The 26586-nt window shown below is 42.2% G+C and overlaps 1 protein-coding gene and 1 long non-coding RNA gene across 2 annotated transcripts; both read right to left on the reverse strand.

The window, feature by feature from the left end:
* Window positions 1-1756: 1756 nt before the first annotated feature.
* Window positions 1757-8797, reverse strand: LOC123442295 (ankyrin repeat-containing protein At5g02620-like). The gene is made up of 3 exons (XM_045118316.1): window positions 8047-8797; window positions 4358-4380; window positions 1757-2559 (listed from the first exon to the last, which is right to left on the reverse strand). The coding sequence occupies exons 1-3, from the start codon at window positions 8795-8797 to the stop codon at window positions 1864-1866; spliced, it is 1470 nt and encodes a 489-aa protein (XP_044974251.1). The 3' UTR covers window positions 1757-1863.
* A 10179-nt stretch (window positions 8798-18976) lies between these two features.
* Window positions 18977-19601, reverse strand: LOC123441169. Its single transcript, XR_006630423.1, has 2 exons — window positions 19438-19601; window positions 18977-19338 (listed from the first exon to the last, which is right to left on the reverse strand). It is a non-coding gene; the product is annotated as an uncharacterized LOC123441169 (long non-coding RNA).
* Window positions 19602-26586: the final 6985 nt, after the last annotated feature.

A 26586-nucleotide genomic window follows, 5' to 3' on the forward strand; every position in this document is an offset into this window, starting at 1 on the left:
TGTTTCTTTTCTTCTTTGAATGGTTGCACATACACATAGGGATATAGAAAGGTTTAACACAGAGGGGCGAGTTTGCTAATGGAGGGGCCGAAGCTATCATGGCTGCTATTTTTGGGCGGCAGCACCCGAATAGCCTCCCGCCCTCCCCCCCCCCCCCCCCCCCCCCCCTCCCTTAAATTTGTCCCCGCAGATAATCTTCTTGTTTATGGCTTAGAAGACTTGAACCTGTACTGTTTACTGTTTCTACGTTGGAATATGGGTGGACAGGCTCAGGAAAGGAGGGGAAGATGCCGCCCCGATATGATATTTCTGCAAGTGAAGCTAGTTGTTGTATTCACAACTCTATATATGTGCATGTACACAACATCTCAGAAGGACATTGTGGAGGAGGCGTGCATTAGGTACACCCACCCCTGCTGCGACAAGTGCAAATTGATTCTCATTTGAAATGCTGAAGGAAATAACAGGGACATGTACATGTATGCGCCTCAGATCAAACAGTGTTGTGCTTCTGTTCAAACCTGAAGACAAACCAGACTTGTGAGGCCATGTTCACCTTTAATTTATCTGGATGAATGCCAACACGTATCTTCTCCAGTCATCCGTGCCGTCCTTCTCTGTGTGGACTACTTGCGTGGACTACTCTTATCCATTCTAATTTTGTTTGATGTTCGAGAAGCGATACACACATTTCCTTGGAATGTCACGTGATGAATTAATTTGGAATTAAATAGAACTCTACCCAGAAATATTCACTTGTGAAATTGGGGTGGAACGCGAAAATAGTAGAGCCGACCATGAAACCCTCAGTTATTGAAACATTTTGCCTTACATGAAAACACAAGTAGGCCTCCTTAAGACCTAGAAGCATTCCAATGAATTTCTTTTCGTCTCGAGCATGCACCCACATGCATGCCATTTTTTAATCGGGAGAATGGAGAAGCATTTATATATGGCAAATTTGAACATGGTCCCTCTTACCTCTTTTTTACATGTGAGACAAGGTAAGAATTAATCAGATCACTAATTAAATTTGTTAGACGACTGCTTCTAGCCATTTTCGCCACTTTGTTTACATTTTCTTAGTGCAAGCACGTGCATAATCTTGTCATCTATGATATCAGAGGCCATGCCTATTTTATTTCAAACACCAGCAGATACATAATCTTGTCATCTACGACTTAGAAGACCTCCAATGATCAATAACCTTCTAAAGGCCGGTCATATGAACAAATTTTGTTCATTTTGTCAATACTTTTATTGTATCAACATATTGCAATGATTGTGCAACATGGAAATTTGGACAGTGCATGTCATCATCTTTGAATGACCTGAACATTTGCTTAATTGTTTCATCGTCTGGATGTAGTGCCTTTCCCCTTTACTTTCTTATCTACAACATCGTTAACATGATGTTCATACAACATCTCTCAGATCATAATCACTGTCCACTATTCGAATGCATTCAGGTTCTACATTCTGAATAGGCTCATGTGATAGCATGATTGTTGAAACGAAATATATAGGCAAATAAATAACACTTATATGTTGAAAGTAACTATAGGAGGAAAGGAAACAACAAGCTTTTTTTCTACATAAATGTTGCCGAAACTTGTATATAGAATCAATTAGAATAACTGCAACACATTGCAATGAAAGTAGTTTACTCATGGTTTCTTCAGGAACAAAATCCACTAGAACAAACGTTGAGAAGTACAAAATACAACCAAACTGTTGACACACTCAAGAACTGGTTGACAAGTAAACAAAAATGATGGTACATTATTTTGGAGAAATGACACACAAGTTGAAGATTGCCAACTAGTGAACTGATACTACCTCCTCTCATATGCCACCACATGTTCAGGCTTTTTTCTTGTGACGATCTTTTCCTGAAATTGCTGCCCAAGCGAAGCTCGCAATCATGGGCCAAAACACCATCATTGTCTGTGTGATGAGAATGCGTGCGGATATTGCCAGTGCTGGGTATCCCATTCTATGAAATAAGGCTCTTGCTACAGCCTGCCCTCGCAAGGGGTCTATGTATCCACACAGACACACAAAAGAAGCTACCACAGACACTATAGTGGAAGTCATATGAGCAAATGGGTCCAAGACCACATATAGGCCTAATACAAAAGCTGTAGACAAGCTTGTGACCGAGCAAACTGCAAAGGCTACAGCTATTTGTAAGTGTTTACCACGCAAAGGCACATCGACGATAGATGTCCCTGCGTACATGAGGTTGATGGTGGCCAAACCAGAGCACATGAACGCAAGAGAGTTGGCCACAATGAATGCATCAAAAACATACCTCCCAGACAGATTTGGCATGCCATTCCCACTGTAATCCCCTGGTAGCGTGAAATTTGCACTAAACGCCACGGTCGCAATTAGCACTGACCCAATGCCCAATGTTTGAGTTGAAGCTGTCAGTTTCTTTGATTCTTTCTCTTCATCCTCTACTCGAATGTATTGTTCTTTAAAGCAATCCAATGGGTGATTGCCAAGTTTAGCGCAACAATATATTAAAGCAGCATTCATCACAAATCTGGGGTTCTGCCAAAGAAAATATGAAATTTATGTGAGACATAGGAAGTAATATTATTTCATTTGCCTTTGGGGGAGAAAATTAAGCTTGGACTGAAAGGAAAGAAAGTATATTACCCATGTATAAAAACATCCTGCATGAATATTACTTTGCGATATATCTAGAGGAGTTTCCCCCTTTTTATTTGTTAGATTTAACCGCACTTTATTATTCGCCAAGAGCAAACAAAAAATATCCTGATGCCCAAGTTGTACACTTAGGTGTAGTGCAGTGTTTCCTTCATCGTCTTGCATATTCAAAATCCATGACAGCGATGGGGTTTTGCAAGCAAGTGCAGCTATGTTCCATTTCTTTTTTTCCACGGCAATGTGGAGGAAAGTTCTTCCCTTGATGTCACGCACACCGGCAATGTTGTGGCACTTCTCTAAAAATTTGACAATGGCCTTGTTCACACCTGTGGAAGCTGCAATGTGTATAGGGAATATTCCTTGATCATCTGATTGATACATCTGAGTTGAGTTAGCTTGCAACACTAGTTCAAATGGTGTGCTTGATTTCCAAATACTATGATTCCATGGGAACCAAGGGTGGAGGATAAATTGAAGCACCGGATAGAATGGCATGCTTGAATGCCAAAAACCATGAAGCCATGTGTACCAAGGACGGAAAATCCAGAAGTGTACACCTCTTGTGTGTACAATTGAGGTTGCAAAGTGAAGGGGCGTTCTCCCTTTTCGGTCCTTTTGTGCAGTAAGTCCAATGTTCCATTCCAATAGCATTTCTGTCATGGCTGCCAAAGATGACAAGTAATGACCACTTAACATTATTTGTGTCCTTAATTTTTGCAAACAAATATAACACCAAAGTATCAAACCAATGTCAAACTTCTTATGGATAATTAGTTTATCACTATTCGATGGTCGACATGGCAAGTTGTCAAGGTTTTTAAACTAGGACTTGCCATGTGAACTACCATAGTTCATTAGCTGACACGAAGGATTATGTTGCAATTATTCCATTTCACAATTTTAATCCAACCATATAACATAAAGAATTGTAGTTCTATGTAACCTAGCAAATTTTAGATGGTGTTACTGAACATTTACTACTTCGATGTTCAAATATATGTTTTCAGAAAAACATATATGCCAAAATTGAAAGAAGTAGCACGTTGTGTGGGTACTCATAATATAATTCAACACAATATTATTATCTAACTAATAATAATCACATAAGTCATGTCAACATGCACAATTATCTTGGAAATCCCCTTATATTGTTTGGTTAGAATCTGCTCCGGTTATTTTCTTCTTGAACATAACTATATGATATTGTATAATATGTGTATCCATGTATTTGAATATCAATTGAAATCACAATGATTTAAAGACATCAAAATTTGAAATTTTCATATTAGATGTATATCTCGTAACAATACATTTACAAAATAAAACTTCTTACATAATAGAGTGACCCCTAAAATCATAAGTCAACACAATATTATTATCTAAATAATAATAATAACATTGGACATGTCGACATGAACAATTATCTAGGAAATTTATATTGTTTGGTTAGGATGTGCTCCACATATTTTTCTTCTTTGATATAACAATCTGACACTATATATATAACATGTTTGCGTTGGAAATGGACTTATTTGACAAGCAACGACCCACGAATATTTGTAGTTAGGTAACAAGCCACAACCCAGAGGTAAGTCCAATTTTGTATGGCCTTTTTTTCATGCCGCCATCAATGTCGTCACAAAACAAATACTTTTTAGGTATGAATACACAATGTTGCCTTGTCACCAACAACTAGAGTGTCTGTTCAAAAAAAAAAACAGAGTGTCAAGTTGGCGTATCAGGTGTGGCACTATTGCTTTACCGGCCATCAATAATGGCATGACAAAATATGTCATTTTTGGTACCAAGTTCAGTGAAGGTTCATTATGTAATGTTGTACTTTTTCCATTCCGATATTGAAAGCCCTCTCATGTTTTTTCAAATCTTGAACATGAAGTTGACTACCGAAATGTAACATATAGGCTACAAAAAGTACACTATTAGATTTCTATACAAAAGAAGTTTATGATGATATATTTTATTACAAATAATTCATTTTTGAGTGATCAAATACACGACCAAAATTTCACCCAAAATACGAGGGGGGAGGCTTACATACCCAAAGGGAGGGATTATTATTCATTGACCAAAATCTATATCATTCGAAACCTCTTTCGAATAGTATGCCCTTTGTGCCATACAACATATTTTTTGTTAATGTGGGTGTAGTGATCGGGCAATAGCTAATATGGTGTGGCGTACATATAGAACATCTGGATTGATACACACAAGACAATGATTTACCCAAGTCGAGACCCTCTACGACTGGTAATAGCTTACTTCCTACCGTTGTAGTTTCTATTGATGGTTGCCTCATGTGAGAGTTAGGGTTTTTCCGTATGCACGTCACGTGTGTTATCAGATTATCTCATACCAATTGGGGGCCCCCTATCACGCCTAATATAGGCAAATGAAGGTAGAGTTACATGGACCCATGTCGGTTTACATGGAAGAGTTCTATTCGATTTACACAAGACCTACCAAATAAATATCTTGGACTCCAAGGAGATGATGCACGCCGGTAACTCCATGTCATTGACATGGTCCACTTCGTGCCTGTTGGGACGGGTGTATCCTTCTTAATCATACTCAGGCGCTTTGTCATCATTTGTTAGTCAAATTTATGAGTAAAATTAGACTCAAATGTTAAGGGGGCTTGTGTATATTTGGACGAAGGGGTTACTAGCATGTCAAAGAGTTATATATTCTAGAGTGAATTCTACTTTCTTACCCTGTACTTATACATTTATGACACTAATTACCCCATCGAGTGGAAGATCCTCTAGAATACCCCTTTTGGATGCTTTAGCCACTCATTTTCTGATGCGTGTTCATCAGGCAAGGTGTGAGATAATGCCTGATATTTGATAAAAGTTTCACTAAATGGGGTAAAAAAAATTAGAAAAGAAGGAGTACCTCCGGCCTCTGCATCAGCACAATGCATACGGCCCCTCTAAATGGGGCAATATGTGTCACGAATATAATACTATAGGGTAAAAAGTGAAATTCACTCAATATTCTACCTATGGATCCATGGCAACAAACCTTAACAAGGAACATATCACATATACTTCTATTAAAGTGCAACTCAAGTCCCACACTTGACATTGGTGCTTGCATTTTCTGAATTTATTCTAGGCCTTCCGGCAATGTGAGGAGATGTTTCCGTCGACTATGAAGGCATCCGTGATGACTTTATCAATCACTAGATGATGTGCTGGTTTAGTCTCTCGAAAATACTCATAAAACTAGAGTGTGTGTGCGTGCGTTTACAGGCTGAGAGTATAATTTGTGTATATGAACAACTTCGACTGCATTGTGTTCAAAACAAAGTGCATCTCTCTTTCAGTGTCCTTTTAGCAAGGTAATATTAATTTTATCCTACTATGATCTCAGTGTCGCATGTGCTAATTAAAAGCCCGTGCAATCACACTTTCTTGTTAATCATGATGTCTATATGGAAAACCAGATTAATTAATTCAGATGCTTCATGATTGTTAGAGTAAAGTAAAGCGTGGAAACTAGAAAAGAAGATAAAGCTAGTCAGTTTGTCGCTAAATTATAAAGCAAGCAAATCCATTATTGTATTCTCTCTCTAATAGCACGTGAACCAACCTATGATTGAATGGTTAGAGGGACAATGGCATTTTTAACCCATCAGGATTCAAGTTTTGGTGCTCGCATTATTCCTGAATAGGCGTATACGGTGACTTCGTAAATATTAGGATGATATGTCGGATCAGTCTTTCGGAGGTGCTCATAGGGGTAGGATGTGTGTGTACGTTCATAGGGATGAGTATATGCGCATATATGAGCGCTTGCGTCAGTACTGTGTTCACAAAAATATAATACAAGTTTTCTTGCGAATTGATTGGATAGAAGAATTTTCTTAAAATAAAGGAGTGGGTGGTTTTTTTACACAAATAAAAGAAATTTTAGATTTAGAAAACGAAGTAGCTAACTCATGGACTGCTTCTTTGGCTTCCTTTGGACAGTGTGCAAAGTCTACCATCTTCTTACAATGGAACAATTCGAACTAACCACTTTCTCGATTGAGAACTGACAATAACTTAGACGGTTACGTTCCTTATGGTCGAACCAATCTACGTGGCTTCAAGTTCTAAATTTGGCACGGGTGCTTGTATATTTTCTTGACTTATTTCAGGTTCTCCAGCGCTATTCTTTCAGCAGTGTGTCTTGCCCGTCAACTGTGAAACGTCTGTCACGAGTTTATCAATCTCATGATCTGCTGGTTTGATCTCTCAGAGTTGCTGATAACGATAGGAAGTGTGTGCACACATAGGGATGAATGCATGTGCGCATGTATGTGAGCGTCTACGTCTGTATTTGTGTTTTTTAGAAACAAAAAGCTTTGTGGGTTAGCCCCCTTAACCGGTACTATGGTTTTATATGTCGAACTTCTGTTAAGCCTGTCCAATCTCCAATGTCAAACCTCTAGTTTGCAACTCATAATATATACCATCGTGTATTACACTGTATTTATTTAGATCACATACTAAATCATGGGAGGAACCAAATCGTGGCAGAGAATTTTGCAGTAATGGATAAAGAAGAAATGGTGCGATCCTCAACGATACGTCACGATCTCCCGGGATGTCTGGCGCCACGCAAATGATGCGAGCATTTAAGATCTATGATAGTTGCACGGTAGCGGCAATGTCGCCTGTGATTTAATCTTTTCGTTCAGATCGACCTTTTTTATCCACACATTACACTAAATATTTCCTAACAAAAATTGTAGAGTACTCGTCTATGCACTAGGAACATAATAAAATGGTTTTAGCCTTAAGATCGTTTTTTCTATTTTTATTTAGAAGAAAAATTCATTTCAGTATTCTTTTTCTGCCTAACCATTATAAAGGTCACAATGTTACTAGACCGATAAATAACGGACCAACAAGTTAATTGTTGGACTCTAATGAGGAGAGACCGTGTCCTCCCTTGTGTTGCGGCACACATAATCATTCATTCTAGGAGGCTCATTCGAGAGCATTCGCTCAAAAGACGCTCACAGGAAATATTATAGAGATTGTCATGCTATAACATACATTTTTGTCATGCTATAACATAGATATGTTTTAATGTTAAGAAGACACAATTGTCATGTTATAGCAGAAAGAATTGGCATACTACATCAAAAGAAATTGCCAGCCGTTTCAAGGATTTGCCATGTTGCAGTACAGAGAATTTCTAGGCTAAGAAAAGAATCAATCCTTTGTGGAGAACATTTGCCCACTAATGTAATTATTCAGGGATAGATTTAACAAATGTACAGAAATACAGAGATGGCGATCGATGTTTTCTGAAATAAAATCTAAATACAGAGGAATTACTAAGATATGTTACCTTGGCTACGAAGAGCAGCAGCATGCAAGGCATTTTGTCCATCCGGTCCAAAGTAGGAGAGACACCCACCGCTCTTCTGGTACAGCGTCTGTGCAATGTCGACCCGGTCATGCAGGACGGCGAGGTACAATGGCGAAGCGCCGTCGTGGCTCGGAAAGCAAGCCAGCTCCGAGTCCGCCGCCATTAGCAGCTCAACAATATAATTACTCTCAATGCGGACAGCCTCGTGCAAGGCCGTCTCGCTGCACCCGTTCTCCCTTCTCAGGAACTTGGTGAGCCTCTCTCCCGCGGCAGTTTCGTCGTCAACATCGCCGGATTTAGCTAGGTCGATGAGGCGGGAGACCATGAATGGTCTCCCGGCCCTGGCGGCGCAGTGGAGGGGTGTGTCGCCATTGCTGTTGGCCTTGTGGAGGAGGTGCCTGGCCTTTCTGCAGATGAAGGTGGCGCTTTGCAGGTATCTGGCGCAGTCTCCGTTGGTGGCCACCACATGCAGCGCGGTGTTCCCCTCGGCGGTGACGCCCTCTAGGAGCGAGGGCGACAGTACTGTATTGAAAGCTTGCAGCGACGCAATGTCGACGGCAGCGTCCTCCTCTTCAGCGCCGCCATGCTTCAGCAACGTCAGGAATGCCGGAGTTGGCACCCTGTCTGCCCTCACGTCCACTGGTGAGCCTTCCCCGTCGAGAAGAACGCGCAGTGCTGCCGGGGAACCCGAGAACGCGGCTGCCAGCAGCAGTGGATCCATGGAAGCCATTGGTGTTCCAGCAAGATGCACTTGTTAATTTGTGTAGTGCACTGCATGCTATTCTTGTAGCTAGTCGTGTTGGACGTGCCGAATAAAGAAGTTCACTCCATCATCAAGCAAAGCAAGATATTCCCAGCCTGCTGGTCCATACTGTATTTGTGCTAATATCTGACATTGGCATGTTGTGCTTTATATTAGTGCTTTATATGGTTTGTAGGAGGTACTCTCCGTTGCATGTGGTGTGGTCCAGCATATTCTCATCATACAGCAAAGAAATATATTCTCTGGGCCTAATCACATCACAAATGCATGCAAAAGTGTCAAGATTGCACTTTATCTGTGGTGCTACACATATCATCATATGACCATGCCAAGCTCACTACTGAGTATTTCACCCAAATACATGTGTGTTTGGTACGCCTGCACGAGCACACATTTTCCATCAATTTTTTTTTTAGAAAAGGAGGATATACCCCCGGCCTCTGCATCTAGACGATGCATACATCCATTTTATTAATTATTCACAAAGACCATACAAAGTAATACATCAGTTAGCCTGAATCCACCATCTAGACAACACATGTTGCTACTCCTATTCCTTGATGAAGGTGTGCTGAATATCCGGGTCAAATACCAAACAGATATCGCACCAAATCCTAACATCTATAGTCTGATGCTCCAGCCCAGCCACCACTGAGACTGGATCCCAAACTGGTCCGGCGCAGAGGTCGCCTCCACCATCTACCACCGTACCCTCTCCAGAGCTAGAACAAACGCATCATCCTTGCGAGGTCTGCCGTCCACGCCACCACGGTGCCAGACAGCGCCACCGTCCTGCACATATCCGCCTACACATGCCTGTCAACGAACCACCGCAGCGCCATGCCACCGGGCTACACCGTATGGCTCACGGTAGATCAAACACCACTCCTCCTCTTGTCCCGTCCACCCAGCACGTACTCCAAAACGATGCCCTCAGGAGGGAAACGACATCGAAGATGCCATCATTGTCCGACCGGTAGATCCAGATCTAAGGTTTCCCTCGGAGCATCACGAGTGTGGTGCCACGACCTGCAACAACGATGCCATGGGCTGGTAACGACGTCCTAGACGCCGCCATGACCGAGGTCGGCGCGGTTTTCACCGGAAGTCGCGACCCCCCGATCTCGTGGCTGGATGGAACCTAGGGAGGCACGTCATGTAGACGAAGACTGTCGTCGGCATGCCAGCAGGGGCCTCCAGCCGCCCCACACCGATCCTCCTCGCGCCACCGGCCGAAAAAGTCCAAGCCGGGACGGATCTGGACAGGAAACGCCAGATCCGCAGCCCTCGATGACCGCCCTTGCGCACAGCCACTGCCCTCGCCGGATGGAGCGCCTCCACCGCCATCCAACATGACCACGGCCGGTCATGGGGCCACGAACGCCGCCGCACATCAGGTCCGCCGCCCTGACCGCCGCCCCCGTCCGCCGCTCATCAGGTCCGCCGCCCTGACCGCCGCCCCCGTCTTCCCCGCGCGCGACGGCCCCTCCGCCTCGCTGGGGCTCCGCGGCATCACCCGCCCTGGCTCTAAGGCGCAGGGCCCGCCGCCACCGCGGCCCTTGCCGGCGTCAGCGGCGGCCGGGGAAGGAGGAAGAAGCTCTGGAGGCTAGGGTTTGGCAGGGCCGGTCTTGAGAATTCGGGGGTCCGGGGCAAAGTAAAAATCGGGAGCCTTTAATAGATATAATTTCCCTAAAAAAACATATACTCCCTCCGTTCCTAAATGTAAGTCTTTCTAGAGATTTCACTAGTGAACTACATACGGATGTATATAGACCATGCTTTAAATTATATATTCAATCATTTTGCTCCGTATGTAGACCCTTAGTGAAATCGCTTAAAAGACTTATATTTAGGAACGGAGGGAGTATATAGTTGTCTGAAAATGTATATATAAATTATTACCAGGAACATTTAGATGCTAGCAAAATCAGTATGCGTAGCAAATAATTTATACATATTATCTTAAAATTTTCTTTTAACATTCCTCGACGCAAAGTCACTTATGATGGGGTTGATGTCAATATCATCCAATAATTTCTTCTCGATGCATAATGTAGCCAAACCATTTAACCTCCCTTGAGTCATTGTTGACCTCAAATAATTCTTTAATAACTTCAACTTTGAAAATCTTCTGTCAGCCGAAGCAACCGTCACAGGCACAGTAAATAAGATGCAATAGGCAATGGAGATACTTACGTTGCTATCGCCGATGTTGGAGTTGATATTTTCTTCTTGCTGATTAGAGTCTGAATTTTCATAAGTCGGTTACTCTTTCACTATGGCAACAATCGCCAACGCATCATCTGAGTTTGACGAAGTACTCGAAGCACCAATATTACTTGGCTTGAGGCCTTTTTTCCCTTTTCTCACTATCTGATGTATATTTCCTATTGCTGGCCGGCATGACAACAAAAACGATGCTAAAAACAAAAGAAAATGTTACATCAGTTGTTGAACGGTGCCAGTTCTGAACCCAAAAAAATCTGTTGTAAGAATAACATACCTCAGTACCTGATCCTGAATCCTCATGTCTTGAGTCTTAATGGTCAAATTTCAGATTTTCAATAGTCTGTACTATACGTGTCTATAGTATGCAGTTCTGCACATGAATAAGAGGAGAGGAATTAAACAGGGCATACTGATTTCTGTAGATCGTACGTTTCAGATCAGGATTCAGGAAGACAATTAGCCAATTACCTGGACGAGTAGTGTAGAGTTGCATGTGTCTCTCCTCCAGGCTGTAGGGCTGCTGTGGGCGTCTCTCCTACAGGCAGGCTGCTGCGCGCGTCTCTCCTTTACTGGCTGCTGCGTGTACAGGCGTACGGTCACTACAGCGACGTCGTCGACGGCCTGTAGCTAGGGCTCGAGAAGTCGGTAGTTGGAAAAGGAACCGTCCAGCCGCAAATCGCTCGTTTCCTTTTTTTGTGGGAATCTCTCGAGCGATCGACAGCCGCGGATTGCCAGTTTCCTTTTCTTAGTTCAGGCTTACGATTTCAGTAGTATGGGCCAAGGCCTAGTCTAGACTACATACAGCCTGCATACATACCTTGGGGGCCCCTAGATTTTGGGGGCCCGGGGCGGCCGCCCCCCCTGCCCCCCCTCAGGGCCGGCCCTGGGGTTTGGGGGGCCCTAGCGTCGCCCGAGGGGAGCAGAGCCAGGCAGTCCTGGGCTTTCTTCATCTGTACACCAGCAGAAGCACGAGGCTTCAGCGCATGACCCAACCGCAGTTACATCAACATCTAAGCCACTGTACAATATGACATTTTCCATCAAATGCCGATCGGTATAGACGTCCAAACATGTGTCACATCGGACTCCGACACCCAGGATCAAATCAAAACCCTACACATAGCCCACGCACTTGGAAAATCGCCTCACTATTTCCGCGTAAAACCCGTCATCCAGTCGCCGGCGCAGAGAAGACCGTGCGCATGGCCGTAGCCGTTGTACGGCAAGAGCCGCACATGAGGATGCGGGCGAAGAAGAAGACGTTGGTTGTCGTTTATGCCGGAGCTCCGACTCCAAAGTGGACAGTTGTGTCGATGCCGCCAGGACAGCACTTTGCCTCTTCCTCCACCTCCACTTCGGGCTATCCTCCACCGTACAATGTCAACCTAACATTTACTACATGTTCATCGAGTCGCTGAAACTCGTCTGATCGCGGTTTCCGTCCGAGGATCCTTTGTCTGACGGAGCCAGAACACTATTCGATCGAATGCCTCCCCCAATCTCACTTTGTCTGACGGAGCCAGAACACTATTCGATCGAATGCCTCCCCCAATCTCGACGCCACCCACCAACGAGGCGATGATAAGCCTTCTCCATAATGGCGGCGGCACGTGGAGGGACTGGTGAGGGGATGAAGGATCTCTACCGAAATACCGACGGCGGCATATGTTTTCATGATGAGGCTCCGCGCGGTTCCAGCCAGCCGCGAGATCGGGACGACGTGGCTTCCGGTGAAAATAGTACCCGACTGCGGTCTTGGCGGACGATGGCGGCACCTCGGACGTCGTTCCCTTCCCGAGGCATCGTCGTTGCAGGGCACGTCAACTTGATCGGGATGTTTCAGGGGAAACCCTAGATCTGGGTCTACCGGATCGGACGATGACGATGCTTTCGGTGTCGTTCTCCCTCCTGGAGGCATCGTTTTGGAGCAGGTGCTGGCTGGAGGGGACAAGAGGAAGAGCGGTGTTACATTCATCGCAAGGCCGGTGGCGGATCCCGACGGCATGGTGTTGCGGAGTTTCACCGGCGACCGCGTGTGAATGAATACGTGCAGTATGGTGGAGCTGTCTGACACCGCGGTGGCGTCGACGGCAGGCCTGGCAAGGTCGCTGCATCAGTACCAGCTATAGAGATGGGTTGGTGGAAGACGACGGCGACGGCCTGTGCGCACCGGATCGGTTTGGACCCAGTCCCGGTATGTGGCTGGGCTAGGGCATCCGGCTTTAGAAGTTAGGGTTAGGTGCGATGTGTGTTCGGTATTAGGCTCAGACATTCGGCACACCTTCATCATGAAGATAGGAGTAGAGGTATATGTTGTCAAGATGGTGACTTCAGGCTTACTGGTGTATTTCTTTGTAAGATTTTTAAAAATAATTAATAAAATGATTGCATGTATCGTCTAGATGCAGAGGCCGGGGATATATACTTCTTTTTGAAAAAAATGGCGGCAGCCACGAAGACGGACAAGTGGAGGACTACTGGTCGCCGGACGTGGAGCAAAAAAACACCGGAGGACAACCAGCTGCCGATCATGCCCGATGAGGAGGCAAATGAGAAGATAGGTTTTTGTTACTCAAACAAACAGGGTGATTTATCATCTTTGTCATGGCTGAGCATGGTTGTTGATTCGTTTCAAGTCACAGAGGAAAAGGGCTCCACTTTTTGTCAAATTATGTATGACTAGTCGCGAACCCATGCCTTTGCACAGGGCTAGTCCTTGACAATTCTGCATAACATTATTATCTTGCCATTTGTGATCAAAATGGCAACATGTGATCAAAATTGTTGCTATTGTGATCAAAATGAAACAATAAGACACCTCTTTCTAGATTATCTTCATGCAAAACTATTATGGCCAACTGTTCATATAGCCTTTAATGTTAACCCACCAATATGCATTAGTTCGTTATTTCGAATGTGACTCGATGGAGTGGACGTTAATATAGGGAATCTTATCCGGATTGGTATATGTGCTTTATTTTGGGCTATATGGAATACCAGGAATGATATGCTTTTTAATGGCAAGAATTTTAATAACTTTTTGCAGGATATCTTCAGAGCAACGACTTGGATCTATACGTGATCGTTACTCAGAGGGTGCTTGGATCCAAGGGGCTTATTTTAGTCTGACTAAAAATAGTCTCTTTAAAAAGCTAAAGTTCCAAGCACCCCTGACTAAAGAGGGGCTAAAACTAGTCTTGAAACTAAAATCTTTTAGTCAGGGGTACCCCTACTAAAATGTGAATTAGTCATCTCTCTCCTTATTTAACTTCTCTTCTTTAACACAGGTAAGTTCTGGATTGGAAGGTTTGGAGGATAATAAATGCTCATTAACTTGATTTTAGTCTCTTCAGTATTTGAATCCAATCATGGATGAGGCTAGCAAGTTTTAGTCCCACTACTTTTAGTCATGGGACTAAAACGTATCCAAGGACCCTCTCAGCCATGCGGACTCCGGGGAGCTAATGGCTACTGGGGCAACTCGTGGGAGATGGTCGCACGGGTTATCTTCAACTGATTTGGATGACGTGCTACTAATAGACTAAGTGTATATGCATCGTAGTCTACTCTTAGTTACGCCGGATGTGGCAGTTTATTTTCCTTTTTCGTACTTTTTTTCAGCAGCGCATGAGTGCCTTGTGGATCTAAGACCTTGTTTTGATCTTGTTTAATAATATGGCTGCATGCATAGATTGATGCAGAGGACGGGGGCTCGTTCCTCCTTGTCAAAAAAAAAGCTGAATATCATGGATTGCCTTGCCAGATTTTTCCAGTATTAGTTGCCACTTGATATCAATTCTAGGCACCATCTACTTTTACAAACTATTTCCCCCTGTTGTATGTTGTACTACTGTTTTAACTAGCCTTCATCTATGATAAATAGAGAGACTCACACGCGGGAGGGGTTTGCAAACATACCCGATGGTGTTCTGCAACTTGACAAGCCTGGTGCTAGGCAAATGGTGCATGGCTTCTGACTTCACTCCGTTGCTGCCCTTTCTCCGGTGCTCGCCTATGTAGTGTGGGTTTCATATATTCATATATGATAAATATGCCTATGTATCACCGTACATAACGGTACCACTGTTGTGTTTCATATATGATAAATATGCCTATGTAGTGTGGGTTTTGTTCCTTTCCCTCGAACCTTGAGCTAATGTGCTACGCTGCTGCCTTTAGACACGCTGAATACATGAGCAGCGTGGATAATGCAAGGATGCTGGCCATAATCCATCGTCAAGGGAGGAATTTTCGTCGGGCGACTATCCTAGCATCGAGAGGACCGTGATCTACTGTGTGGGGGGGGGGGGGGGGGATCAGCATCATAGGTTACTACTTTACAGTAAATAACTCAATGTTGTTTATTCTTATTAAGACATGAATTTCTAGAGATCCATGTCTTTTGTTGTGAGAGTTTGTGAAGGTTTCGCGGGACTGATACGAAGGGCTTTGTTACCCAGAAGTCCATGCAACCTGATAGAGCAAAGTATGACCACATCCAGCAAACCTATTTGCATGAGGACAAGATTATTGCCAAAAAAAAATATGCTTAACTGATGGTGAGATGACCCTCCAAAAGAAGAGGTTCAGGAGCCAATTTCTACAACGATAAAGGTGGTAAGTACGTACAATGCCATAAGACCTTATATAAAGTGTCAACCCCTCAATTTTCCTTTTCCATGCCTTCCGAACCGATCCAATACAAGATTCTTCAGTCTCTATTGTTTTTGAAAATCGCAGAAGCCCCACAAATAAAGTTCAGATACTATATACCGTGCTGGTGGTAAGATACAAACATTTTGACCCCGTATTTGGATTCAGTTTTCTAAACTTCCTGTTTTCTACCAAAATGTTCCAAACCTTCATAATGCTCACAAGAAAAAGAGCTATTCATTGAATCTTTTATCCATTTATAAGACTGCCGTCTGTCTACAAAAATGACACATAAACATGTTATATGTCTTCTATTATTCTTTTCTCCTACTTCCGAGGTAAGTATATGATATCTGTTATTATAGAAAAATTAATGCGCTAATATCACAGTCTAGACTAGATGCATATTTGGAGGGAAAATCCACATGCCACCATGTAAACCACCCTGCATGAAGTATCCTACCGACATGATCCTCTTCATGGCATCGTCATCGTCGGTGATGGTGTTCTTCGAGTCATCTTCCTTGTAGCATGTCATGCTGCCACTGCCGTTCGAGATTTTCAAGAATACCTTGTCACTTGGGATGTTGGTGTTTATACCTAACCAACAATAATGTGAGTAATAGATGCGGTTTCTTTCGACGAGGCCACACATGTTTGCTGGCACATGCACTGCCTTAGAGAATGACTTCCCTAGAAACAATGATTGGTCACCCAAGCTTGTGACCTCCATCCACTTGTCCTTGTAATAATGTGTCTTGCTTTTAACCATGTGGACGTCAACAAGCTTGAACACCTTGAAGAACGGCGGGATGTTTGGCAACCACCGGGCCTTCAACGCCATGGCAAGCTTGCCATCTAGATTAAAGATGTAACTAGCAATGTCCCGGTAGTCGTCCGTACGGATGGTGCGGTCGATCCTTCGCATGACAAGCTGGTGTTCCGCGGTGATCCTTGGGGCGCCACCTTCGCCCACCCGAATCTCAAACCTTACGAGTTTCCTCTTGCTATATAGGCCATAGAGCTTACCATTGCAGAACGTGATGTCGACAAGCTGTCTGTTATTATTATGGCATCCTTGTACCGCCCACCCATTGTTCGGACAACCGATTTTGCAGAGCGCGATGCCACAATTTTGTGTTACGGCGGCAAGGATACATAGGGACGAGGTGGGCGCCGCGGAGAAGACAACTCTCGAGATGACCACCGGGTTGCCGCGGGCATGGTGCGGGCTCGGGCAGACTATCGTGGCCTTCTTCTCGTCGAGTGCGACCTCGGCGCCAGAGAAAAGGTTTACGATCCTGACCAGACCTGATAAGGCTACGCCTGCGATCCAGCCGCCGTCGTGGCCGCCGATGATGATCTCGGGGACCTTTAAGTGCATGAAGGCACCATCCTCGAGGCAGTAAAGAGCTTTCATCGTGGTCTCTTTGCCATGCGAGAAGAGCAACCGCGGGAGCGCCGGCACAGGTGGTGCCGCATGCGCGGCGGCGCGCCACGACCGGCAGGCGGCGGCGAAGCAACTGCGGCCGCGTGGGGAGGCGATCATGGTGTAGATGAGGACGAGGGGATCTTCAGGGAAGGTGGCCGACCAGCACTGGCTTCCCGTATTCGCGCGCTTGTTTTCCCGTTCGTCGCAGGCGGCGTCGGCGGCCATCTGCGCTGCCATCGATCACGCACTCCCGTTTACGAGTCTATTTTTCGACCACGCCCGTTCCGTTTATGAGTGTATTTTTGGATCAGCGCCGTTGACGAGTCCGCGTAGTACTAGGGTTCTTTTGTTGGATTCTAACGCTGACGCTTGGGGAGTAAATACGAGTGGGGTTTATTTGATGGCAACACACGCAAAGTACCATTTCCCCCTTCTTATCTTAAATACTACGCGGCGGCGAAGCAACTGCGGCCGCGTGGGGAGGCGATCATGGTGTAGATGAGGATGAGTATGTAAAACCCATCATTAATTCTTTTTTTCTGAGTCCCTAAAATAAATTTCTGTTTTGAAACGTCACCACCTGGGGGTCCTTTCTCTCCACCTTTACAGCATTTACAACCGGATCCCTTAAACCCGTCTCAAACGTCTGGGCGACCCGCCCGGTCACAAAAAATCGATTCATCCGAACCCCACATACCCATCTCAAACATGAGGACTGACCGACACCCTTCATATCCATCTCAAATATGGGAACGATATGAAGGCTCACGGAAGCGCCCGGGCACGACCGGTTAGTCCGCCACGTAGGACACGACCCCAACGCGGACCACCTTTCTCTTTCTTTATTCATTATTTTCTTTCTCTCTCCTTTTCTCCACCAATCACGTGCATGTGGCTGGACATATGAGAAAAAATATGAGAGGTGCGGATGCATGGATAAAAAAGTAGGGTCTCAAAACAGACACGTCTGGTCACTGATCGGACGCGTCCGCGGATGTTTGAGGGGCCGGATTTGCATGTTCCGGTTGTAGATGCTCTTAGTATGTACTCCCCCCCCCCCCCCTCCGAAACCTTTTGTACCCTCTCTTGCTCCCGCCTTGCGAAAAGTGGTGAGGAGATCTAATCTCTGTACCTCAGGTTTGATGAAATGAAAGATTTAGGTGGGGCGCCTTACTATCCCCCCCCCCCCCCCCTCCACCCACCCACCCACATTCCCCGTTGATTTTCTTAGAAAAAGCCCACCTATATTTTCATTTTGCCGGACAAAATTACCAAGAGCTAAAAGGTTTGCAGCACCCGCCAGGGATAGCAGGAACCGGCTCAGCCGAGGCCAATAGGCTATAGACCGCCAAATAATGTGCCCATGATTCCAGAATCGATTTAACAAGAACATCGCCAACTCTACAACATGATGTCGACAACGATATTGCATGCACCAATAGAGGGGGGTGGAATGCTGATCACGAAAGACCTTGGCATCGTGACTCTTCCAGACGTTCCAGAGGATGGTGATGCAGACCGTGGCACGCAAGAGATATTGAGATGGCTCGTCAGGACGCTATCGAGGCACCTCTCTTTCACCGATGGGGTAGTAGGCACACCTGGCACGACCGGAGCCCACATGGCGCGGGCGCGCACACACAGATTGCCAAGCTCAGCGCGCGCGACCGCGGAAAGTCCGTGCTAGAGGTGGTCCTCGATGTGCAGGTGCCATTAAGGAACGCAGCAATCACATAGTACCATTTGTGCGACCTTTTGCTTAATAATATGGATGCATGCATCATTCATATGCACAGGTCGGGGGTTGATCCACCGTTTCAAACAAATAAAAGTAAGGGGAGCAACTCAGTAGTTTTTTATTAAATATTTAAACCGCATATGTAATTTCTGGATTATTTTTCTCTAGCAAATTTGCTAGCTGATCAACACATGATTATCTCAGGGTCCATAAGGTTGGGATTTATTAAGCCAAAGAATGAGAGATGACACAACTACTGTGCTGCTGGTGGCAGTGGGCAATTGATCTTGCACGGGCAGTTTGTGAAGCATTCCCCAAGGTCTATCCAACATATCTTATCCGTGTGACAACAATATTGCAATTCTGGGGGCTGGTGATGGTCTTTGTAACAAGGGGGGCGGACTACTTGGCTCACTTCGATCATCCCGTTGCTCCTCTTGCCGTTTATGCTTTCACCTGATTAACATAAAACAAAGAATAGACTCATCGTCTTGACATAAACAATCTATTCCAGCAATTTATGTCCGAATGAAACAAACTTTAGCTATAAATTACCATTTGTGCATCCCAGACAGGAAAAGCACACCACAAGGACAAAAGAAACTAGTATAACTGCTTGGACACCATTCCTCGTGTGTTTGGCCATCATTACTAAGGATCAAAAGTGATGTGTGGTATTTCTTTCAAGTGGGACTGTTGCCTTGATCACAATGGAATGCTTGCTCCATGGTTCATATATATATATATATATATATATATAATGTGTTGACATTGACGCGCACTGTCCAAACATTCAATTTTAGTTCTACTTGTTTTTTTTATTCAAATGATGTCATATCATCTCTATCTCTATGTTCTAGCTTATATCTCCATTCTATGTCTCTATCTCTATGTTCTAGCTTATATCTCCATTCTATGTCTCTATCTATCATCTATCTGTTTTATATCTTTATCTATCTTCTATCTTTTATCTCTATTTTATATATCTATCTATCTTCTATTTCTACTTTTTATCTCTAGATTTCTTCCATCTTCTTCTAGTTCTGTATCTACTATAAAGCCACACTTTCGCCGTCTATCCCTCCACGCCTTCTATATGTTTTATGTCTCTATCTATCTTCTATCTTTTGTTTCTATTTTATATCTCTATCTATGTTATATCTCTATCTTTCTTTCATCTTCTTCTACACTAGTAGAAATAGGGCCTTTAGTCCCGGTTCGCGAACCGGGACTAATCAACCGGGACTAATGCTGGCCCCGGTGCGGTCCCGAACCGGGGCTAATGACCTTCCACGTGGCGGGGCTGGGAGCGAGGGGGAGGGGTATTAGTCCCGGTTCGTATTACGAACCGGGGCTATTTCTTCGCTGTTTTTTGAGCAATTTTTGGGTTTAGGGTTTTGCACTAAATTGGAAGGGCTATTTTGCTGCCCCCCATTTTCCCATTTATTTATTACATATATATTGCACATCGTCACGAATATATTACACCATCTCATCCGTCGTGCTTTGTCGAACATATTTACAAAATGTAGACACGAGTTACATGCACATATATGCATCTTTTTTACACTATATCATTTCATATCATTTCCGTCGAATGGCAATAGTATTCTAATCGATCATCTAACAAGTCATCATCATCTTAATCATATACCAAGTTATCATATGATACACATAAATTAAAACAGAGAAACATCATAATAGTCATCATATGCATGCATCCTAATCGACCATGTCAAGTTAATATAAACCGGAATAACTTGTCTCTCATAAGACCTAGTCCTCGCTCTTAGGTATAATGTCATAAAACAGAATAAAACATATGTCTCCATGATGAAGCACAGAGATCCAACGGTCTCCAACTTGTGGCTTGCGATCCTTCTTTATTTCTCTCCATGCTTCAATTTGGAGCCTTTTTTATCTTGATTTGAGGTTACTCGATTATGGAGCATCGAACTCAGCACTCAACGGGCTTTTAATTTTCATTTGACCTTCTGGATGCATCAACAGAGGCACTACATCATGTGGCAGTTGCTGTTGAAGAACATAATAATAACCTAGTTAGCAATGTAATCAACACCATTTATGCAATAGTAGAGCGTACTTAATTAGGAAACTCTTACCAAGATATTTCGGCGAATGCCATCCGGCCTCAACCTATGCACTAGTGGCATGTAAAATGTATAATTTTGAACAATTCCAAAATTATACGGGAAGGTATCCCTAGAAACCAGAACACCAGCAACAAGAAAGTGGAGAAGAACATCCTTCTCCTCCCAAGTTAGATGTGATCCATACGTGTAGTCTGTCGTGTCAATTAATTTCCGTAATTCACTCGAAGAAACGAAATAAGCTGTAAATTATAATTTAACAAATTTAGTATATGGATGAACACCAACTATTTCTAAATATAAATGCAAATTACTTGACAAATATGGTTGAGAATCTCACATGGAGGTAAAACAGGAAGCATATCATCAACAACCACCCAAATGTCGACGTTGCCTGGCATATTATCTTCAGGACGAAGATCGAAGGTTATTTCCATACCCTCCTGAAATCCATATGTCTTGCAAAGATCTTCCCACTTTGGGCACCCAAATTCTGTTTGAAAAACTGAATTAAATATTTTGATAACAAATGTGTGACCATGTATTGTCCTCAGGTTAGCGCTCCTCGTCTCAATTCTCTCCTGGTCTTCGAAACCGAGCCTCTCCAACACATATCTTCTTGCATGGAAAGGGAGGAACAAATATCCATTCTCGTCAAGCTTCATGGTGAAGAACCTATCGTCTCGCAGGTGAGGCGTGTCGCACATGCCCTGACAGTGGCCGCAATATTCACACTCCCAATATTCATCGTCAGACATTTCCTATTTTAATGTGGTAATTGTGTAAACAACAATCTTGACACTATATCGAAAGAATTGAACATCTATATATAAACATAGCTAGGCCACTCGGACATTCCGGCAATACTTAGCCCAACTAATTACCAAGCAAAAGTGAGTAACTCACTACTGTTTTATGCATTAACACCAACAAAAGGATGATATGTGTAGGTTGGTGAAATATGTATGTGCCCTTTTTTCCTCTCCAAAGTTTAAATAAGTTGTTTGAAACCATTGATTGTGTAATTCAAACCTAATGTGCCTACTTACATGAAATTTACAAACAGGATTTTTTTCCTTCTTTCTCGTTAGCCCATCAAAAGATCTTCAACAAACATATCTTGATTTTATTATTAACATGCATCTCAAGATGACATCTTGAACCGATCGATGGCCCTAAAATTAAAATGACAGCAGCCTTGGGGTGCCTAGAGCGGGAGGGGAGGGGGGCGGCGGCGCCTGGAGGGCGGTGGGCTTACCGGAGCGGGATGGGGAGGGGGCTTACTGGAGCGGGCCGGAAAGGGGAAGGGGGCTTACCGGGAGGGCAGGGGGCGGCGGCGAAGACGAGGGAGGCGGCGGCGACGATGACGACGGTGAGGGAGGCGGCGGCGGGGAGGAGCGCGAAGACGGAGACAACGTTGGGGAAGAGTTGCGCAGCCTCGCGGCGTCGAGGGTTCGTCCACGTCGCGAGGAGGAAGAAGATCAAAACCGCGATTTGGACATCACAAAATTCCAACTCCCGCTTATATAGGCGGAGCTTTGGTCCCGGGTCGTGGCTCGAACCGGGACTAAAGACCCCCTTTAGTCCCGAGTGAAGCCACGACCAGAGACTAAAGACCCCTTTTCGGCAGGCGGAGTGGTGGTAAACGAGGGTCTTCAGTCCCGGTTCGTGGCTTGACCCGGGACTAAAGGTGGTCTTTAGTCCCGATTCGCACCACGACCCGGGACTAAAGGTGGTCTTTAGTCCCGGTTCGCACCACGACCCGGGACTAAAGACCTTAGGCTGGCGGCAGTTCAAAGTTCGCACCAACCTCGTTTGTCGAGAGACGCTGCGACTGGTTTATAAGCCCAGCTGCCCCCAACCGTCTCGAGTTCCTCTCTAAAGCAGGCTTACGGGCCTAAACGCACTCTAAAATTAAAAATTAAAAATATATGTGAAAGTAAAGACAAAATTAAACCTAAATTCAAAGTGAATCACTTTAAATTTCGGTTGAATTTTCTCTATAAATTCTCATATAATTTCAATTTTTTTCCATTATTTTTGTTTTGTTCTTTGCTTTATTTATTTTATTTTTCTACTTACAGCTAAATATTTAGTTTTCAAATTTGAATTCTTTGAAATTTGTGAATAACTTTACTTTCATTTTTTGCTATTAAAGATTATTTTTTCTCTTCTATTTTAGTTTTATATTAAAGATTTTAACCAAAAAACTTTATGAAAATTCTTTTGAGCCTAAGCGCATTATAAATTTAAAATTTGAAAATATATGTGAAGTTAAAGACAAAATTTAACCTGAATTCAAAGTGAATCACTTTGAATTTGGGTTGAATTTCCTCTATAAATTTTCATATAGTCTCAAAATAAAATTCATTATTTTTGTTCTTTCCTTTATTTATTTTGTTTTTTTCTACTTACAGCTAAATATTTAGTTTTCAAATTTGAATTCTTTGAAATTTGTGAATAACTTTACTTTCATTTTTTGCTATTAAACATTTTTTTCTCTTCTATTTTAGTTTCTATATTTTAACCAAAAAACTTTATGAAAATTCTTTTGAGTTGATCTTTTTTTGTTTCTTTTTAGTTAATGTTTTACTTGATTCTTTTTAACAAATAAGCACTTTGATAATTTTAGTTGATTATTTTTAATTCATTCATTTTAGTTAATGTTTTAGTTGATTCTTTTTAATTAGTTGACTCCTTTTTTGTTTTCTATTAAATATTTTTTTTAAACATTGGAAAATATTATCTGACTTCATTTGGTATTTTTCGTGCATTTACTTATTTTTTAAGCTAGTTGACCCTAAAATTGAAAAGCACTACAAATGAACTTTGAAAATGTTGAAAGTTGGCATGGTATCATCATTTCACCGACATAGCATGTGCTAAAAACATAAGAGGGTTACGAAAAAAACTGGATACACTTCGTGTACAAAACGGGCAATCTCTCTCGAAGTATCTGCTTTTTGAACGAGAACTCATTTATTACAAAGGGATCTCATTTTTTTGAACTTATTTGAACTCCATACTTTTTGTATGCTTAAAATGTGCCATTCAAATGCACTTAACAAATTTTCAACAATTTCTAACTTCATTTGGTATTTTTCATGCATTTAGTTTTTTTTGAGCTAGTTGACCCTAAAATTGAAATGCAATACAAATAACTCTGAAAATGTTAAAAGTTGGCATGGTATCATCATTTCACCCACATAGAATGTGCTAAAAAGTTGAGAGGGTTACGACAAAAACTGGATGCACTTCATATACAAAACGGACAATCTCTCTCGAAGTATCACGGTTTCGAACGAGAACTCATCTGATACAAAGGGATTTCATTTTTTTGAACTTATTTGAACTCCATACTTTTTTGTATGTTCAAAATGCATCATTCAAAGGCACTTAACAAATTTTCAACAATTTCTGACTTCATTTGGTATTTTTCGTGCATTTACTTATTTTTTGAGCTAGTTGACCCAGAAATTGAAAAGCACTACAAATGAACTCTGAAAATGATGAAAGTTGGCATGGTATAATCATTTCACCTACATAGCATGTGCTAAAGAGTTGAGAGGGTTACGACAAAAACTGGATGCACTTCGTGTACAAAACGGACAATCTCTCTCGAAGTATCACGGTTTCGAACGAGAACTCATCTGTTACTAAGGGGTTTCATTTTTTTTGAACTTATTTGAACTCCATACTTTTTGTGTGTTCAAAATGCACCATTCAAAGGAACATCAAAAAATTTCAACAATTCTTGGAGTCTTTGAAGCAGCAGCAGTTCTCATGGGGTAAGCTCGAGGCGAGTATTTAACCAAAAACTACCACATTCATGGAAACGTGCCGAGAAACTACCACTATACGTTTTTGTGCCGAAAACTACCACTTTTATTCTAATCAGTGGCAAAAAAACTACCATGTGTGAAAACTGCTCCATTAACCTTTTCTAAACGTCTTTCTGACATGCTGGGCCCAGAAGTCAAGTTGACCTTTAACTTCGAAAATTGTTTTTTCTTTTTAGAAAAATGTTCAGGGTTTTCAAAAAATATTCAAGGTTTTTAAATAACGTTCTTAAAATTTGGAAAATGTTTCTGTTTTCCCAAAAAAAACTAGATTTTTTAAAAAAATCGGGATTTTCAACAATTGTTTATCAAATTCGAAAAATGTTTTTTATTTTTAGAAAAATGTTCTGGATTTTCAAGACATGTTCTGGATTTCGAAAAAATTATCCCAAATCTTTTCACGATTTTTAAAAATTATTCTTTGTGTTAAAATTTATGTTTATTGTTTTGTGAACATCTTTTCAAATTAGCGAATATTTATATGAACTCACGAACAATCTTTCTACAAAATTTTTAAAAATCATGAACAAATTTGGGACTGGGAACAAATTTTGAAAGCACGGATATTTTTTGAATCTTAAGAACAAAATTTTGAAATAGAGAAAATTTTTGAAAACCCCAAAAACATTTGGAAGCATTAACAATTTCTTTAAAGCACGAACATTTTTTTATTCTTGATAACAAATTTTGACAATTAGAACAATTTTGGAAAATCCTGAACAAATTTATAAACATGAACAACTTTTTAAAATACGAACATTTATTGAATTTTATGAACAAATTTCGAAAAAGAAGAGCTTTTTCGAAAAATCCAGAACATGTCTTGAAAATCTAGAACATTTTTCTAAAAAGCAAAAACATTTTTCAAATTTGATAAACAATTTTTGAAAATCCCAATTTTTTTAATAAAATCTAGAAAAGTTTTTTTGAGAAAACAGAAACATTTTTCAAATTTTAAGAACATTATTTAAAAACGCTGAACATTTTTTTAAAATCCTGAACATTTTTCTAAAAATAAAAAACAATTTCATATTGTGTCACCTCAACGGAAATATGCGGTGCCCTATTTAAAGTGAATGAGGTTTTCTCTAATGCATAACCCATAAACGATAGTGGTAATTTGATAAGAGATATCATAGTATGCACCATATCAAATAGAGCGCGACTATGACGTTCGGACACACCATCACACTATGGTGTTTTAGGTGGCATGAATTGCGAAACAATTTCCACATTGTTTTAATTGTGTACCAAAATTCGCAACTCAGATATTCATCTCTATGATCATATCGTAGATAGTTTATCCTCTTGTCACGATGATCTTCACTCTGAAATAGATTTGAACTTTTTAATATTTCAGACTTGTGATTCATCAAGTAAATACTCCTGTATCTACTCAAATCGTCAGTGAACTAAGAACATAACGATATCCACTGCGTGCATCAGCACTTATTGGATTGCACACATCAAAAATGTATTACTTTCAACAAGTTACTTTCTTATTTCATGTGGTATGATTTGCATGACTCAAGTGATACAAAATCAAGTGAGTCCAAACGATCCATCTGCATGAAGTTTCTTCATGCATTTATACCAACAGGTATGGTTTGCATGTCTCAAACGTTTCAAAAATGAGTGAATACAAAGATCCATCGACATGGAGCTTCTTCATGCATTTTACACCAACATGACTCAAGTAGTAGTGCCACAAGTAAGTTGTACTATTATTATTACTTTGTATCTTTTGGCATCAA

The sequence above is a fragment of the Hordeum vulgare genome, chromosome 3H, assembly GCF_904849725.1.
Source record: "Hordeum vulgare subsp. vulgare chromosome 3H, MorexV3_pseudomolecules_assembly, whole genome shotgun sequence".
Classification (NCBI taxonomy): Eukaryota; Viridiplantae; Streptophyta; class Magnoliopsida; order Poales; family Poaceae; genus Hordeum; species Hordeum vulgare.

Bases quoted from the DNA above. Each gene is read 5' to 3' on its own strand.
- LOC123442295 (XM_045118316.1), bottom strand. From the start codon at position 8,797: ATGGCTTCCATGGATCCACTGCTGCTGGCAGCCGCGTTCTCGGGTTCC. The intron at 4,381-8,046 runs GTAACATATCTT...TTTTTTGAACAG, and splicing joins TGCTGCTCTTCGTAGCCAAG to ACACTCTAGTTGTTGGTGAC. The intron at 2,560-4,357 runs GCAACATTGTGT...TTTCTTTGGCAG, and splicing joins CTCTAGTTGTTGGTGACAAG to AACCCCAGATTTGTGATGAA.